At 46.4% G+C, this 17,539-nt stretch overlaps 1 protein-coding gene across 1 annotated transcript in view; it reads right to left on the bottom strand.

Annotated features, from left to right (window-relative positions):
- The window catches only part of ube2g2 (ubiquitin-conjugating enzyme E2G 2), a 78,035-nt gene that overhangs the window by 14,597 nt on the left and 45,899 nt on the right, over positions 1–17,539 (bottom strand). The window contains exon 4 of the mRNA XM_084314687.1: positions 16,029–16,147. Coding sequence (XP_084170813.1) covers positions 16,029–16,147 — 119 coding nt within the window. The remainder of the gene's footprint in view (positions 1–16,028; positions 16,148–17,539) is intronic.

Here is a 17,539-nt window from a genome sequence, read left to right as displayed (position 1 = left end):
GACCTGAACGTTGCTAGCTGTCGAGCCTAGTTATTATAGCTGGAGCTGCGCTTGGGCAGAAATGAGACCCGCTACAGGATTTTCAAAATAAGAGTATCTATATGAACCGAATGCCTATCGCACCAGTGCTACTGAAGTAAATCCATTCATTGCACAGACCGCTGTTGCTGTAGCACGTGCGATATATATGTCGCACTGTACAGCCCTGCCTATATGGGAAAAGCAAGGCATACACTCATTAGGGGATGTTTTTAACAAACAGGGTTTTTGTAGTTATGAAGAAATACGGAAACATTTTAATCTCACCAAGTCCACACATCTTTTTTACATACAGTTGTTATGTTTGAAGACTCAAGGTGTTCCATTAAAGAAACCAATTGAACACCACAGATACCACAAATTATTCTATGAAAGAGAGACATCAAGAGGTTTTGTTTCAGATTTTTATCATCAATTACTAACGTCCTCATATGAAACCCTCCACCTAGACTCCGTCTGGAGGAGGGATATACCAGACCTGGAAAATGTTCGACTCACATCAAGGAACCCGGACCATCAACAAATCAATCTTAACTATATTTACAGGACATACTTGACTCCTATAAGACTGAAAAAAAATTGGTCTTATACAAGACTCCAAATACTCCTTATGTACAAATGGGGACGAGGGGACATTTATGCACATGTACTGGGACTGCCCACCAGTTAAGATATTCTGGAAAGAGGTGACCCAGCAATTATCAAATCTCTTAACTTGGAATATACCTGTACACCCCTCTGTATTACTGCTGAATGATGTTTTTGAGTGTGCAGTACATCCACAGCTAAAGAGATTGGTTTTATCGGGTATCACAGTGGCTAAAAAGCTGATAGCATCACGATGGTTCCAACCGGATTTTTTTTTGCCGAAAGGTCTGGATTATTACATATCTCGATGTGATCTATCAAGAAATATCTACAGCAAGAATTTTGGGTCTCAATTAATCCAAAATGACATTGTGGTTAGAAGTGGTGGAGAAAATAAAAGCTAGCATATAATGGTAATGTCTGGTTAGGAGCGAGGGAAAATGGATGGATTATCCAATGGGGGGTCCGGGAGGGGGGGGGTACGAGCTAGAGCATATGTGTGTAGGTTTTTAGATAACAGGTATTAAGGGTATATCCTATATAAGACAATTAACTAAAATGTGATTTCATTGGATGTGCACTGTCAACTAATGCTTGTATATCTTATCGTGTGTTGTCATGTTTGTTTATGTGTTTGTTTAAAAAATTTAAAAATTAAATACAAAAAAAAAAATTGTGTGTGCTGTGCAAGCCTGTACCTAGTTGAAGCTTGAGCCCATGCCTACAAAGAGAGAGAGTGTGTGTGTGTGTTGTTCCATCATGCACAAGCACATTCAATCCCCTTCCCCTCCTGTATATGTGTGTGTCCCAGTCAGTGTGTTGCCATCAGGGCTGATAAGGAGCTTCATGTTGGCAGGCCGTTATCAGATACTTGCTCCATCAGCAAACTGCACATCCAAGTGAAGATCCTACTGCAGCCTTCCAGACCCAGGGTCACACATCCATGTAGAGAGGCTACTGCAGCCTTCCAGACCCAGGGTCACACATCCATGTAGAGAGGCTACTGCAGCCTTCCAGACCCAGGGTCACACATCCAGGTAGAGAGGCTACTGCAGCCTTCCAGACCCAGGTATCACATCCAGGTAGAGAGGCTACTGCAGCCTTCCAGACCCAGGGTCACACATCCAGGTAGAGAGGCTACTGCAGCCTTCCAGACCCAGGTATCACATCCAGGTAGAGAGGCTACTGCAGCCTTCCAGACCCAGGGTCACACATCCAGGTAGAGAGGCTACTGCAGCCTTCCAGACCCAGGGTCACACATCCAGGTAGAGAGGCTACTGTAGCCTTCCAGACCCAGGGTCACACATCCAGGTAGAGGGGCTACTGCAGCCTTCCAGACCCAGGATCACATCCAGGTAGAGAGGCTACTGCAGCCTTCCAGAACCAGGGCCACACATCCAGGTAGAGAGGCTACTGCAGCCTTCCAGACCCAGGGTCACACATCCAGGTAGAGGGGCTACTGCAGCCTTCCAGACCCAGGTATCACATCCAGGTAGAGGGGCTAATGCAGCCTTCCAGCCCAGGGTCACACATCGAGGTAGAGGCTACTGCAGCCTTCCAGACCCAGGTATCACATCCAGGTAGAGGCTACTGCAGCCTTCCAGACCCAGGGTCACACATCCAGGTAGATAGGCTACTGCAGCCTTCCAGACCCAGGGTCACACATCCAGGTAGAGGGGCTACTGCAGCCTTCCAGACCCAGGGTCACACATCCAGGTAGAGGCTACTGCAGCCTTCCATACCCAGGGTCACACATCCAGGTAGAGAGGCTACTGCAGCCTTCCAGACCCAGGGTCACACATCCAGGTAGAGGGGCTACTGCAGCCTTCCAGACCCAGGGTCACACATCCAGGTAGAGGCTACTGCAGCCTTCCAGATCCAGGGTCACACATCCAGGTAGAGGCTACTGCAGCCTTCCAGACCCAGGGTCACACATCCAGGTAGAGGCTACTGCAGCCTTCCAGACCCAGGGTCACACATCCAGGTAGAGAGGCTACTGCAGCCTTCCAGACCCAGGTATCACATCCAGGTAGAGAGGCTACTGCAGCCTTCCAGACCCAGGGTCACACATCCAGGTAGAGAGGCTACTGCAGCCTTCCAGACCCAGGTATCACATCCAGGTAGAGAGGCTACTGCAGCCTTCCAGACCCAGGGTCACACATCCAGGTAGAGAGGCTACTGCAGCCTTCCAGACCCAGGGTCACACATCCAGGTAGAGAGGCTACTGCAGCCTTCCAGACCCAGGGTCACACATCCAGGTAGAGGGGCTACTGCAGCCTTCCAGACCCAGGATCACATCCAGGTAGAGAGGCTACTGCAGCCTTCCAGAACCAGGGCCACACATCCAGGTAGAGAGGCTACTGCAGCCTTCCAGACCCAGGGTCACACATCCAGGTAGAGGGGCTACTGCAGCCTTCCAGACCCAGGTATCACATCCAGGTAGAGGGGCTAATGCAGCCTTCCAGCCCAGGGTCACACATCGAGGTAGAGGCCACTGCAGCCTTCCAGACCCAGGTATCACATCCAGGTAGAGGCTACTGCAGCCTTCCAGACCCAGGGTCACACATCCAGGTAGAGAGGCTACTGCAGCCTTCCAGACCCAGGGTCACACATCCAGGTAGAGGGGCTACTGCAGCCTTCCAGACCCAGGGTCACACATCCAGGTAGAGGCTACAGCAGCCTTCCAGACCCAGGGTCACACATCCAGGTAGAGAGGCTACTGCAGCCTTCCAGACCCAGGGTCACACATCCAGGTAGAGGGGCTACTGCAGCCTTCCAGACCCAGGGTCACACATCCAGGTAGAGGCTACTGCAGCCTTCCAGATCCAGGGTCACACATCCAGGTAGAGGCTACTGCAGCCTTCCAGACCCAGGGTCACACATCCAGGTAGAGGCTACTGCAGCCTTCCAGACCCAGGGTCACACATCCAGATAGAGGGGCTACTGCAGCCTTCCAGACCCAGGGTCACACATCCAGGTAGAGAGGCTACTGCAGCCTTCCAGACCCAGGTATCACATCCAGGTAGAGGGGCTACTGCAGCCTTCCAGACCCAGGGTCACACATCCATGTAGAGGGGCTACTGCAGCCTTCCAGACCCAGGTATCACACATCCAGGTAGGGGCTACTGCAGCCTTCCAGACCCAGGGTCACACATCCATGTAGAGAGGCTACTGCAGCCTTCCAGACCCAGGGTCACACATCCAGGTAGAGGGGCTACTGCAGCCTTCCAGACCCAGAGTCACACATCCAGGTAGAGAGGCTACTGCAGCCTTCCAGACCCAGGGTCTCACATCCAGGTAGAGATGCTACTGCAGCCTTCCAGACCCAGGGTCACACATCCATGTAGAGGGGCTACTGCAACCTTCCAGACCCAGGGTCACACATCCAGGTAGAGGGGCTACTGCAGCCTTCCAGACCCAGGGTCACACATCCAGGTAGAGGGGCTACTGCAGCCTTCCAGACCCAGGGTCACACATCCAGGTAGAGAGGCTACTGCAGCCTTCCAGACCCAGGCATCACATCCAGGTAGAGAGGCTACTGCAGCCTTCCAGACCCAGGGTCACACATCCAGGTAGAGGCTACTGCAGCCTTCCAGACCCAGGTATCACATCCAGGTAGAGAGGCTACTGCAGCCTTCCAGACCCAGGGTCTCACATCCAGGTAGAGAGGCTACTGCAGCCTTCCAGACCCAGGGTCTCACATCCAGGTAGAGAGGCTACTGCAGCCTTCCAGACCCAGGGTCTCACATCCAAGTAGAGAGGCTACTGCAGCCTTCCATACCCAGGGTCACACATCCAGGTAGAGAGGCTACTGCAGCCTTCCATACCCAGGGTCACACATCCAGGTAGAGAGGCTACTGCAGCCTTCCAGACCCAGGGTCACACATCCATGTAGAGAGGCTACTGCAGCCTTCCAGACCCAGGGTCACACATCCAGGTAGAGGGGCTACTGCAGCCTTCCAGACCCAGGGTCACACATCCAGGTAGAGAGGCTACTGCAGCCTTCCAGACCCAGGGTCTCACATCCAGGTAGAGAGGCTACTGCAGCCTTCCAGACCCAGGGTCACACATCCAGGTAGAGAGGCTACTGCAGCCTTCCAGACCCAGGGTCACACATCCAGGTAAAGAGGCTACTGCAGCCTTCCAGACCCAGGTATCACACATCCAGGTAGAGGGGCTACTGCAGCCTTCCAGACCCAGGGTCACACATCCAGGTAGAGGGGCTACTGCAGCCTTCCAGACCCAGGGTCACACATCCAGGTAGAGAGGCTACTGCAGCCTTCCAGACCCAGGGTCACACATCCATGTAGAGAGGCTACTGCAGCCTTCCAGACCCAGGGTCACACATCCAGGTAGAGAGGCTACTGCAGCCTTCCAGACCCAGGTATCACATCCAGTTAGAGAGCAAAGCCTCTTAGAGCCTCCAGACCCAGGGTCTCACATCCAGTTAGAGAGCGAAGCCTCTTAGAGCCTCCAGACCCAGGGTCTCACATCCAGTTAGAGAGCGAAGCCTCTTAGAGCCTCCAGACCCAGGGTCTCACATCCAGCTATCACATCCAGGTAGAGAGCCAAGCCTCCTACAGCCTCCAGACCCAGGGTCTCACATCCAGGTATCACATCCAGGTAGAGAGCCAAGCCTCCTACAGCCTCCAGACCCAGGGTCTCACATCCAGGTATCACATCCAGGTAGAGAGCGAAGCCTCCTAGAGCCTCCAGACCCTGCAATCTCAGAGAGTTAGGGATGGAGAGACAGAAGGGGGGAGGAGTTCCTCCATGATGGTCATGAGATCTCCTGAAGCAGCTTTTCACACAACAAGACTTCCAAACCAAACATCCGCTTGTCAACAAACACACAGAGTGAACCATAGTGCTCCTCTACATGGCGGCACGGTGGTGTAGTGGTTAACACTGTCGCCTCCCAGCAAGAATGTCCTGGGTTTGTTTCCCGCTTGGAGACCAGGTTGCTGGGTTACCAGGTAGGCAGGTACCCAGGTGGGGTATCTCCCAGGCCTTTCTGTGTGGAGTTTGCATGTTCTCCCCGCCACCACAAGGGTTTCCCCTCCAGAAAAAGAGATAAACCCAATGGAAAAACATACAGAACAGATCGCTAACGCTGTTGCGTCCCTGATGAAGACGGACAGGAGCACTTGGTCCCCAGGCGTGGCCCATGTCTACTAGGGATGGGCGTGAGTAATCGATTAATCGATTACTCATAGCTATGAGAAAAATCAATCTTAAATAATTAATAATTTTCGGGCGCTCCAGTAGCACACCATATAGCGTTACTAGTTACTAAACTCCAACCCACACATCGCGCCAAAACAAAAAATGTAAAAAGGAAAAGTGCAATACCAAGCGGGGCTCTTTTGCCTAGAGGTCACTGTTTTACGACATTACAGATGCTACCTTTAAACGCCTGGGTAAACTAATTGAACTTCCCCTCCCTCCAGCCATACCAGCACAGTTCCTGCAGGCAGCTGTCTGACGAGAGAGCGTGGAGTTGTTTATCTGTCAGTAACATGACTGGACCTGAGACATCCTGCTCCGCTGAGCCGCGGCTGGGAGGATGAGGGTGAGAGCGGTTACTGTAGCAGCTCAAACACCTGAGAAACCGCCTGATAAGACTGGAGAGAGGCATCGGGGCAGAGGGCGCTGCAGGCGTGAGAGGATTCCTGCACCGGCGCTCCGGGGCGCCTCGAGCCGCTGCTCGCATCAACGTTGTCTGTTGTCAGCCGACCAATCACGACTGCCGGCGGTCGAGCGGAGCAAGCGAGAGCGTCGGCGTGTTCAAACTCATCCAGGGACGGCGCAAAAGCACCAGCGTCCTCCTGCCCGTCAAGGAACCCCCGAAGAGACACGATCAGGGAGGAAATATTTGTTTCAGGGACCCCCATCTGAGAAGATATCTGTTGTTGTGCGAAGATGTGAATTACTCCAGAATTCCAGAACGGTCTACACTGTACATAACAGATAACAGTGGATAGAGAGAAACATATGATCAGAATAGTCATTCTTATACATTCTCCCATTGTGCCTAACCCTTTCACTGCCGCACTACCAAACGGTTAACCCTTTCACTGCGACAATACACAGAAGGTTAACCCTTTACTATCTCACACTACGTATTAGTGAAATTAAAGGCCCCCTGGAGCCCTGACCCCACTTTGAGAACCACTTTAAAAGTCAGTGAAAAATGTTCCATGTGCGTAAAAGGTCAGTATAGTAAAAGTTAATAATTTAAATCTATATAGCACTTTTTCTAAAAACTATGAAAAGAAGTAGTGGTACTGGGTCAACCTCCAGGCAACAGAACAAAGGTGATTATGTTGATGTTTCAACATTGTGGACATGGGAGACTAAATCCATGTACAATGTTTTCTCTCCACCCTCCCAGTGCTGCTCAGTGCCCTGCTGAGGCTGGCTGAAAGAGACACCTAGTGGACACAAGGACATCTAGTGGATGCAGGGGTCAATACTTTTACCAACTAACTTGAATTTTTCCGCAATCTGATTGGCCACTGACGTTTCTGGTCATGTGACATCTGCGCCAATCGTGTGACGCCTGTTTCTATCACTGGTTAAGCTTAGGCACTCTTTCGAAGTTGGTTAAGGTTAGAGTTTGTCTAAGCTTAACCAGTGATATAACTAGGCGTTAGGTAGTTTGCAGGCTGTTAGAGGCGGAAATAGGTGCAGAAACAGGCGTCACGCGATTGGCGCACATGACCAGAAACGTCAGTGGCCAATCAGATCGCGGAAAAATGCAAGTTAGTTGGTAAAAGAATAGACGCTGCAGGGACACCGAATGGATGCAGAATAAGCTTAAGGTAGACTCTGAGCTGTCCACACGTCTCATTAACCCGTTCACCGCAGCACTACCAAAACGGTTAACCCTTTCACTGCGACAATACACAGATGGGTTAATAATAAGACCACAAATGGACTGCATGTATACAAGTGGGGTAGTGACACACACACACACAAACTGTACAGCCTTCACACACCCTCAGATTCTCCCTCTTGACGACACATTATACTGAAACAGTAGCTCTGAACCAGAAGAGGACAATAACAGGGACAGGTTGAAGTGTGTGTATGTATGTGTGTGAGTGTATGTATGTGTGTGTGTGTGTGTGTGTGTGTGTGTGTGTGTGTGTGCGTGCGTGCGAGCAAGTGTGTGCATGTGTGTAAGTAGGCCATTCATGTCCAGTTCTAACAAGTTGGGAGTGCTGACTGCTAACATGGGAAACATCAGAGATGTGTGAGTATACGCACACACACACACCTGTGTTTGTCCTAATGTGCATGTAATATGGGCATGCACACATGTCACAGAAGTCATGATGATGATGATAATGAGCCGGCAGTGAGCTTCTGGTCCTCTAATCTTCTACTGAGCGTGCTCAGACCGTCTCCCTCCCATGACATCACGACGACACAACACCACTCCTCTCCAATTTACAGTCTCGGCTAATGGTCCTCCACACTGCAAATACCACACTGACTGACCTACCCAGCAAAACACCATGTGACATGAAACACCAAAGACAGCAGCGGAGGAGAGCCTGTCTTTAGAGCTGCATTACAACACTGCTCTGTAATGTGCCTTCAGACTGCACTGCTCAGCAAGTCGTGGCAATCGGTGGTGAAGTGACGGTGGCAGATGTGGCTTTATTGCCAGGTTTACAGAGCATTTATCCAGGAAAACGCTACAGACAGGGGAGGAAACTAACTTTTTGGCTTACCAGCCAACTGGCGAGTATCTGATTTTTTTTACCAGCCAAACAGATTTTTTACCAGACAAAAAAAATCGCTAATTGTGATAATTACTTCTTTGTATGTCAAGCCACGTCAATGTTGTGTATGCATCTGGGTAGGCACACTGTGCCTTTAAGACAGTACAGTGGTCTTACGACAGTGCTGTGAAGTACCGTCAAGTGTTGTGGTAACGTCAGTTGGGTTGGTGTGCTGTTGTGCACAGTGCACTGGTTGAGCTAGCCCCTTTCATGACTGCGATGTGCAAGCCAGGGGCTTTTGAGCATGAAATAAAATGTCTAACCTTACGTCGTAGTCCGGTGCTTTTTTAGAAACATTATAGTCATAACAGATACACCTAGCTGGCTGCTTTGAGCACACAGGGCTAACGTTAGCTAGCAAGCAGCTATAGCTAAAACGCTAACTAGAAGCTAACCACTGTATACATCTCCATAATAAGAATAAATGCCTACCTCCTAACGAATACAACAATTAAAATGGTAGTACAATCTTTAGTCTTGTCCCATCTTGACTACTGCCCAGCAATCTGGTCTAGCGCGTCAAAGCAAGAGCTTAGTAAACTCCAGCTCACTCAAAATAGAGCTGCCCGACTCACTCTTCACTGCTCTATAAGGAATAGTGTGGAGGGAATGCATGCTAGACTGTCGTGGATGAGGGTGGAGGAGAGACTAGCATGCAGTTTTGATTAGGTTTTTAAAGAACATTTGTACCTTGGGTAAACCCACTCAATTGTATTCTATGCTTTTATCCACCAATGATAGACATGACCATAATACCAGACATGCTTCAAGTAGTCGCTTCACCCTACCTCTGCCTAGAACCAACGCTCTAAAGAAAACTGCAATGTATAGAGCCATAACATACTGGAATAGGATCCCATTACATATTATACGGACGGAAAACAAGGACAGTTTCAAAAAGAAACTCAAAGGAGCCATAATCCGGAAGGAAATTAATATATGTCATGCATGAGTGTAGCTGCAGCCATGTTATCCAAAACTTCTTCTGATTACTTTGTGTTTTTCTTTTTAAAGGTATGGTGAAATTGATGTTTTAGTAACATTGATGATCATTCTAAAAGCAATTCTTAAAAATATTCAATTTTAAAAACAATCTTAAATTGTATTTAACACTGTATTTTTTATTTTGTTTTGTTTTTTTGTTCTCCGTTTCTTTGCTTGCATGTAATTTTAGCCATCTTAATTGTTAGTTTCATTGTGTATTGTATGTTGAGTACTGGCTTTTAATAATTCTGTTTTGCAACAATTGTTTTTGTATGTTTTTTGTGTGGACCCCAGGAAGACTAGCTGGTTGCCATGGCACCAGCTAATGGGGATCCGTAATAAAATCAAATCAAGTTCCAGTAGACTAACATTACACCTCTGTGATTTAAATGTGTCCTTAGTAACTTATACTCGAGGGTTGTACTAGGGTTGGATGCAGTTCCCCGTTGGTCAGTCTGTCTGTTTTCCATCTTCTGCTGTGTTTAACGTTATCTGTTTGCGAGTGCTCCTGATGGCTAGCCTAGTACCGCAGGACTTTTATTATTATATGTCCGCGGGTTGGCCAGTACTGCGCAAACGTTTATTAAACATTATATGTCCGCGGGTGGTCTTGTGCAGTGCTCTCGTGGCACTGTCAACTAAAGCAAACACTCAGAAGACGCGCACCGTTTGCCAGTGCAGTGATTGCAGAATGTTTAATTTTTTTGTATACACGCCAGCAGGGGAGGAAACTAACTTTTTGGCTTACCAGCCAACTGGCGAGTATCTGATTTTCTTTTACCAGCCAAACGTAAAAAATACCCGCATTTGGCGGGTAAAGTGGCCTAATTTCCTCCCCTGACAGAAGAGCAACAGAGTTTTTACTCAGAAACAGTTAGCTTTTTGTTTCTCTTCACTTGTTGTTCTATGATCTACAAACTGAATAAATCTCTCATAGAAGTACATTTTCTGTTTTCTCTGCTCTCGCAATGTTTCCATGTTTGTTTACACCCCATCAGCATTGAGTTTCACTTACAGTTTGGCGAGGTTGCAACAAGTGATTGACAGACAGCTTGTTCGATTTTGCAGGAGTAGAATTGTGGTGTGTTCCTCACATATTTTGCAAAACATGTCTAGTGTTGCATGGGCTCTCTGCTTTAGAGGGTTAACATGTGTGATGTTTGAACTGACTTCTTCTGTGGTGTTCCTTAACAAGTGTGATGTGACTTATTGTATGGTGTTCCTTAACATGTGTGATGTGTTTGAACTGACTTATTGTATGGTGTTCCTTAACATGTGTGATGTGTTTGAACTGACTTATTGTATGGTGTTCCTTAACATGTGTGATGTGTTTGAACTGACTAATTGTATGGTGTTCCTTAACACTTTGGATGCCACGCCTCCCCGTCTCAAAACATGGTTGAATGCCAGCACCCACTTCAATGATAGCGTTGTGAACGCATAAACTATGTCTTAAATTATGGCTATGTGTCTAATCTGGCTGTCGCTTATCAATGACTTGTTTGCAGTCAAAATTGTCGAAATGGATATATATATATTTTTTTATAATAATCGGTTCATTTCCGTTTTATAGCATTTTGAAAAACCCTCGTTTTCTTGAAAGTTTCAGGAAAATATAAAGATTCTGTGATAAACGGCCTTTACTGGAATATTCTGGAATACACAAAAACTGTAATTTTTCTGCCTATTTATGAATAGTTTTCAAATAAACGCTAGATTATCGATAGTATATGTGTACTTGTGTGTGTGTGCGCGCTGATCAGGATATGAGAGAATCGATTTTTCAGCTCACTTCTCTCATATCCTGATCAGCGCGCACACACACACACACACACCTAAGACTGGTAAAATAGATTCCTTACCTCAGATCAGATGTTCTCCAAAAAGATTATTCCAATTCCTGATCGCCATTCCAAATATCGATCACGTTTATTGATTCAGCGCTGGGTACTGGAAATATGTATTCCACGCTGTTTTGCGGCTCGGCAATGACTTGGATCTCTTCGGATGGCTTGCCGGAGAAGTAAAATGAGGAAACTGGATTCGCCCACCCCCCCCCCCCCATGTCTTTCATTCAGTCTAATCCAATGGGGTGCAGTACAACAGGGAGAGACGATAGGGGGTGGTATTTTCCCAATGGAGCTCAGAGAGAGTTTGCAGCATTAACGTGAGACTAGATTGATGAAATATGAATTCAAATCGCTAATAAAAAAAGACAAAAAACGCTATTTGTCGTTGCTGGCACTCAACGGTCGGCATGAACTAACGACATATAGCGTCGTTGGCACTCAAAGTGTTAACATGTGTGATGTGTTTGAACTGACTTATTGTATGGTGTTCCATAACACTTTCGCGGCCACTGGGATGAGTCTAATTAATCTCAAGAAAACCGGGGAATGTAAACAGACGTGGGGCTGTTTGTAGAGCTAAATCTATATTGCTATCTGTCCATTCTCATTGTCAATTGAGTCCATAAACCGTCCCTTCAAAATGGCTTAAAAAAAAAAAAATCATCAATAGGTTCTCATTTTATAGCGCCGTGAATATAAGCGTTATACGGGATTTGGTCTAGTATATTTTCTGGAAGGCTAGATATATAGGGCTAATAGCTGCTAACGTTATATCCAATGGCATTTCCGTTTTACAGATGCTACAGAAATAACTCAAACTGCATATGATCAGCGCGATCCCAAAGCATGTATGCATGAAAGGGGGGGGGGGGGGGGGGGCGGGGGACGTTGTTTCTGATTATCGATTACCAATAACCGCGTTAGCCTCATTAGCCTCATAGGCCGAACGCCTGGTTGAGTATCATAATAATGCCAGAGTGGGCTGTACTTTACGTGAAAAAGATCTTACCGTGGTCCGGGCTGATCCCCCCCCCGAGCATTTCCCCGTTATCGATCGCCATCTGGTAGATCGAAATGTCCATTGGCTGATGATAAATCCCCTTATTGCATGGTGAAATCTGCGATGCAAAACGTAATCCAAGGTACAGGCTGCAGATCCAGCTATTGGAAACTCAAAAAAAAAAGTCAAAAAAAAGATTGCTTTCTTCAGCCACAGTGCACACTGCATTATCGCGATAGCGCCCCTAAGAGGATCTGGCCGGTATTGCACCTTCTCGAATTCAAAGAATAGGGTAAATCTGCAGTGCCGCTCGGCGACCTTGAATAAGTTATTAAAATGGAATAAAAGCAATAACAACTTCCCACGGATATATCCGTGCTTCTGTCCACAACGGTTGGAATCGAAAAACACGGATATATACGTGGCCCGTCCCGAATGTGTTAACATGTGTGATGTGTTTGAACTGACTTATTGTATGGTGTTCCTTAACATGTGTGATGTGTTTGAACTGACTTATTCTGTGGTGTTCCTTAACATGTGTGATGTGTTTGAACTGACTTCTTCTGTGGTGTTTCTTTACATGTATGTGTTTGAACTGACTTCTTCTGTGGTGTTCGTTAACATGTGTGTGAACTGACTTCTTCTGTGGTGTTCCTTAACCTGTGTGATGTGTGTGAAAGTGGTGTATTATGTGTGTCACATAATATGCTTACTTCATATATCTACTCTATTCACATATATGCTTACCACTTGTATCTATTGCTATGTCCGCCCACTACAATCACGCGAGCTGTCTAACGCCTGTCCCGTCTCCCTGTGAGTTGCTGTCCTGGAGTGCTGACCGGAGTGTCGGACATCCCGTGATGAAGGCCGGGAGGATGAGACCCTCTCTGCGTGCCCTCCTGTCTCCCTGTCTCCGGCGGTCTCGTAGTGGTGACCGGAGTGCTGGACGTCCCGCGATGATGTCGGGGAGGTTGCGACCCTCTCTGCGCCGCCCCCAAAATGTTCAGTTGCTATTGCATGCACTCATCTGTGTTTCACTACACACTTGAGTGCATGCTTACCAACTGTTAGTCTGCAACACTACTATCACCGACATCTAAGAAGGGAGATCCCCCCTTGAATGGCCCTTCTAAGGTTTCTCTCCTCCACACTGCCTGTGGAGCATTTTTCCATATTGTTAGGTTTTAGTGAGTTTTTCCTTACCTTCGTGTGGGGTATGTCTGGGAGTGCTTGCATTCTTTAATTTATTTGCATTTATTTTAAATTTGTTGGACCTTATGGTGTTCTTGTTCTGTTCTTGACTTATTGTTATGTTTCTTCTTGACTTGTTTAAAGAAGACGTGTACAGCCCATGGGGACATTAACGTGTGTTGTCGGGCCTTACAAATAAATTTGATTCGATTTGATTTGTGTGTCCAGCAGGGGGCAATCTGTCCTCTGGACTTGTCAGTAACAATGCCCCTATTACGGTAGGGACGCCGTAAAGCTGCAAGTGCCGTCCTTCGGATGAGACGCTAAACCGAGGTCCTGACTGAATTCGGTCGTTAAAGAACCCAGGACGCCTATCGTAAAGAGTAGGGGGTTCCCCGATGTTCCTGGCCAAATTCCCAATCAGGTCTCTGACATCAAGGCCACCCAATCATCCCTTCCCCTTAACACATTAATTACCAACGACGAGATTAGTCATCTTAACTCGCCACGCGTTGAGTGCCAAGGCCAGAGAAAACTCGGCTTTTAATCGTTATTTCTTTTATTAGCGATATCCATTCATTTTTCATCCATCCAGCCTGACGTTATCATTGTGAATGGGTCTGAGCTCAAAAAGGGCAAATACCGCCGCCTATCGTCTCCCGGATGGTATTGCACATCATTGGATTGGATTGGGTGGGCATGTGCATCAGAAAAAAAGTCCGGTCCGGGGTTTTCCCTTCTCTGGCAAGCAGTCTCATATACCACATTCACTGGGGACACTGAGCAGCGTGGATTATGTGTTTTGGATATATAACGTTGGATCAATAAACGCGATCAATATTTGGAATGGCGATCAGGAATTGGATTAATCTTTTTGCAGAACATCTGATGTGAGGTAAGGACTCTATTTTACCAGTATTGGTTTAATCAGATGTTTTTTTCTCAGCCATCGCAGCGTGTCTGTGTATGTGTGTGTATGACGTTAGAGCTGACCAGGTCATGGATAATAGATTTTTCAGCCCGCTTCTCTAGCGTGCATAAGTACACATATACTATCGATAATCTAGCATTTATTTGAAAACTATTCATAAATCAGCCGAAAAATGACAACGTGTTTCGTGTGTTCCACTAAAGAGCTATTATCGTGAAATTTCTCTGGAATTACTAGAATTCTCCAAAACTATACTCATATTCAAAATGGTATAAAACGGAAATGTACCAATGTAAAAACAATCCGTTTCGCACATGTTGACTGCAAGCAAGTCATTGATAAGTGAGGGGTGTTTTAGACCCATAGCCATAATTTAAAATATAGTTTAAGCGTTCGCAAATTTCCCCGACCTCCCATTGACTTCCTTATTGGCACTCTAGCCCATATATGGTCAAAGGGGTGTGGCACTGAATGTGTTAATTGACTGATATCAATCCCTGTCTCCTGAGCCATTCAGTCATTGTGTAGTGTGATGTGTGCCGGGTGCCAGTGTATGGTAGCCATTGAGCTTGCATAGCCCCAGGTTGGGTGCTACCAGTGGTGGTGAAGGAGGCAATTTCCACCCTACATTGTAAAGCGCTTTGAGTGTCTAGAAAAGTGCTATATAAATGCAATTAATTATTATTAGTATTATTATAAATCAATGTGCGGTCCAACATTTTGGACGAATTATTACCAATACAAGGATTACAAAAGCATCTGTAAAACACATTTTCCGTGGGATTTTTATCAACTTTGGACCTGTATGACTATAAGACGTCAGGCTATGGAACCGTTATGTTTTCCAGCTCCCACCTCTCAGCTGGAACCCAAAAACAGGCATCTGGCAACAAGTAAAGAAACATTTTCTTTATTGTGTAAGAAACTTTGTTGTGTAAGAATGTTACCTTTCAAAAGAGACCAGACTCATGCATGTGCTATAAGTATAAAGTATAATAAATCGCAAATTACTTTGGGTATGCAATAATCAGGCGTTTAATGCAAAATGGGGGTATCCATAAGTGGTTTTAACATGTGTGATGTGTTTGAACTGACTTCTTCTGTGGTGTTCCTTAACATGTGTGATGTGTTTGAACTGACTTCTTCTGTGGTGTGATGTGTGATCTCCGGTGTGTCTCTAGTCCTGCACCTGCAGCAGGGATCCAGTTCCACCATCAATAGGATGAAGGAGAGGTGGAAATGGAACAGGTGAGGGGGGGTGGGGAGGGATGTGGGGTGGATGAAAGGAGGATGGAGGAGATGAAGAGGAAGGAATGCACTCAGCCCTCTCTCTCTGTAGGTGCTTTAATGTGTGTCAATGCCCATTAAGCTGAGTCTTGATGTGGGCTCTCTCCCTCTCTCCCTACCATCATATCAGCTTGTCTCTCATTCATCCCTTAGTCTCATATTAGTGCTGTTCAAACCCAGGAGGAGGCGGCTTTGGGAGTGGGTGAAAAACTGCCATGTTTTTCTAGTTGAAATTACTTCACAGTCACAGATTTGCCCTTTGTGTGTGTGTGTGTGTGTGTGTGTGTGTGTGTGTGTGTGTGTGTGTAAGTGTGCGTGTGTGTGTGTGTGTGTGTGTGTGCCTGTTTGTGGTGCATACTTACTGTTAGGGTGGAACATGTCACAGGTGAACCTCATCTTGGGGGGGCTCAGAGGGTAGTCAGAGGGGAAGCTCAGGATGGCAGGGAACACGCCACCCTCAAAACATGTGTCCTCTGGTCCCCTGAGACAAGAGAGAGAGAGAGAGGCAGAGATAGATAGAAATATGAAATATGGATATTGTGACTTTAATTTGATGAAACTGATGTTCATGTAATTTTGAAAGGAATTAGACTGAGCTAGAAGGAGCCAGACCAATCAACTCTGTGATTAGCATGTTGTTCCAGGAGGACAAAAACCACACTGGGGATACAATTATTCTTATTCAACTAATGGATTAGTTTATTTCATAAACAGATCTGTAAAATGTTTAATTTCAAATCTCATACTTACCAGAGATGTGGTTATAATTTTTTTCAGGATAACTCAATTCAGTATAAAAAAGAAACTAACAAAACATAGAAATTGACAAAGTCTTGGTCAAACCAAGCAATTAAATCGACTAAACCCTAAATGTATCACATTTTGAAAGGCCAATATCGGCCCCATCTATCAGTCAAACCATAATTACAACACTTAATTATAATAATACATTATATCTTGTATATATGGTAAATGGTTGTATAAATGGTCAATCCAAAGCGCTTTACAATTTATGCCTCACATTCACCCATTCACTCACACACCAACGGCAGAGGCAACCATGCAAGGAGCCAACCTGCTCATCGGGAGCAGTTAGGGGTTGTCTTGCTCAAGGACACTTCGACGCACTACCGGAAGGAGCCGGAATCTAAACAGGAATCTTCTGATTACCAGGCGACCGTTCTACCTCCTGTCGCCCCAATATACAATGTTATATATATATATATATATATATATATATACATATATAGATATTTTATATAATATGAAATATATAACTTATTATTATAATTAATTTTTAATTTTTTGTATCCACTTTTTCTCCCATTTTCTCCCATCCCAATTTCGTATCATCCAATTCAACCCTCCCCTGTCACGGACGCTGTTTCTTCTCGATCTCTCAGTGGCGAGGAGTAACGCGTGGGAGGCTCACGCTGCCCCCGACACTTCCTGATTCTACTGCGCAGGCGCACCAACCGACCTGTAGGAGTCGCTGTCCACAACGCCCGATCCCCACCCATCAGTTTCCCACCCCCTAATACGGCCAATGTGTATTAGTACGGACGACCAGCTAAACTGAAAGCAAATGTGGAGCGCTGGGCTCGAACTGACGAGCCCAGCGTCTCCAGCATTTCGTGGCGAGCGCCTTGCCCACTACGCCACGTAGCCGCCACTCTTATTATAAGTAATTGTTATTAGGGTTTGACTGATGGATAGGGCAAATTATAAATATATATACAGTATATAGCCGAACCCCAGGGCTATTAATTTGAGCCCTGTCATGAAGGCGAGACACACTGCAGATAAGCATCCAGGTCATTCTGATCCAGACAGAGGAACCACATCATCACACACACATTTCCCTAAAAGTCCA

Source organism: Notolepis coatsorum, assembly GCF_963971535.1.
Source record: "Notolepis coatsorum genome assembly, chromosome: 5".
NCBI lineage: Eukaryota > Metazoa > Chordata > Actinopteri > Aulopiformes > Paralepididae > Notolepis > Notolepis coatsorum.
The sequence above is the reverse complement of the archived record's forward strand: the minus strand, read 5'-3'. Positions and strand labels throughout refer to the sequence as shown.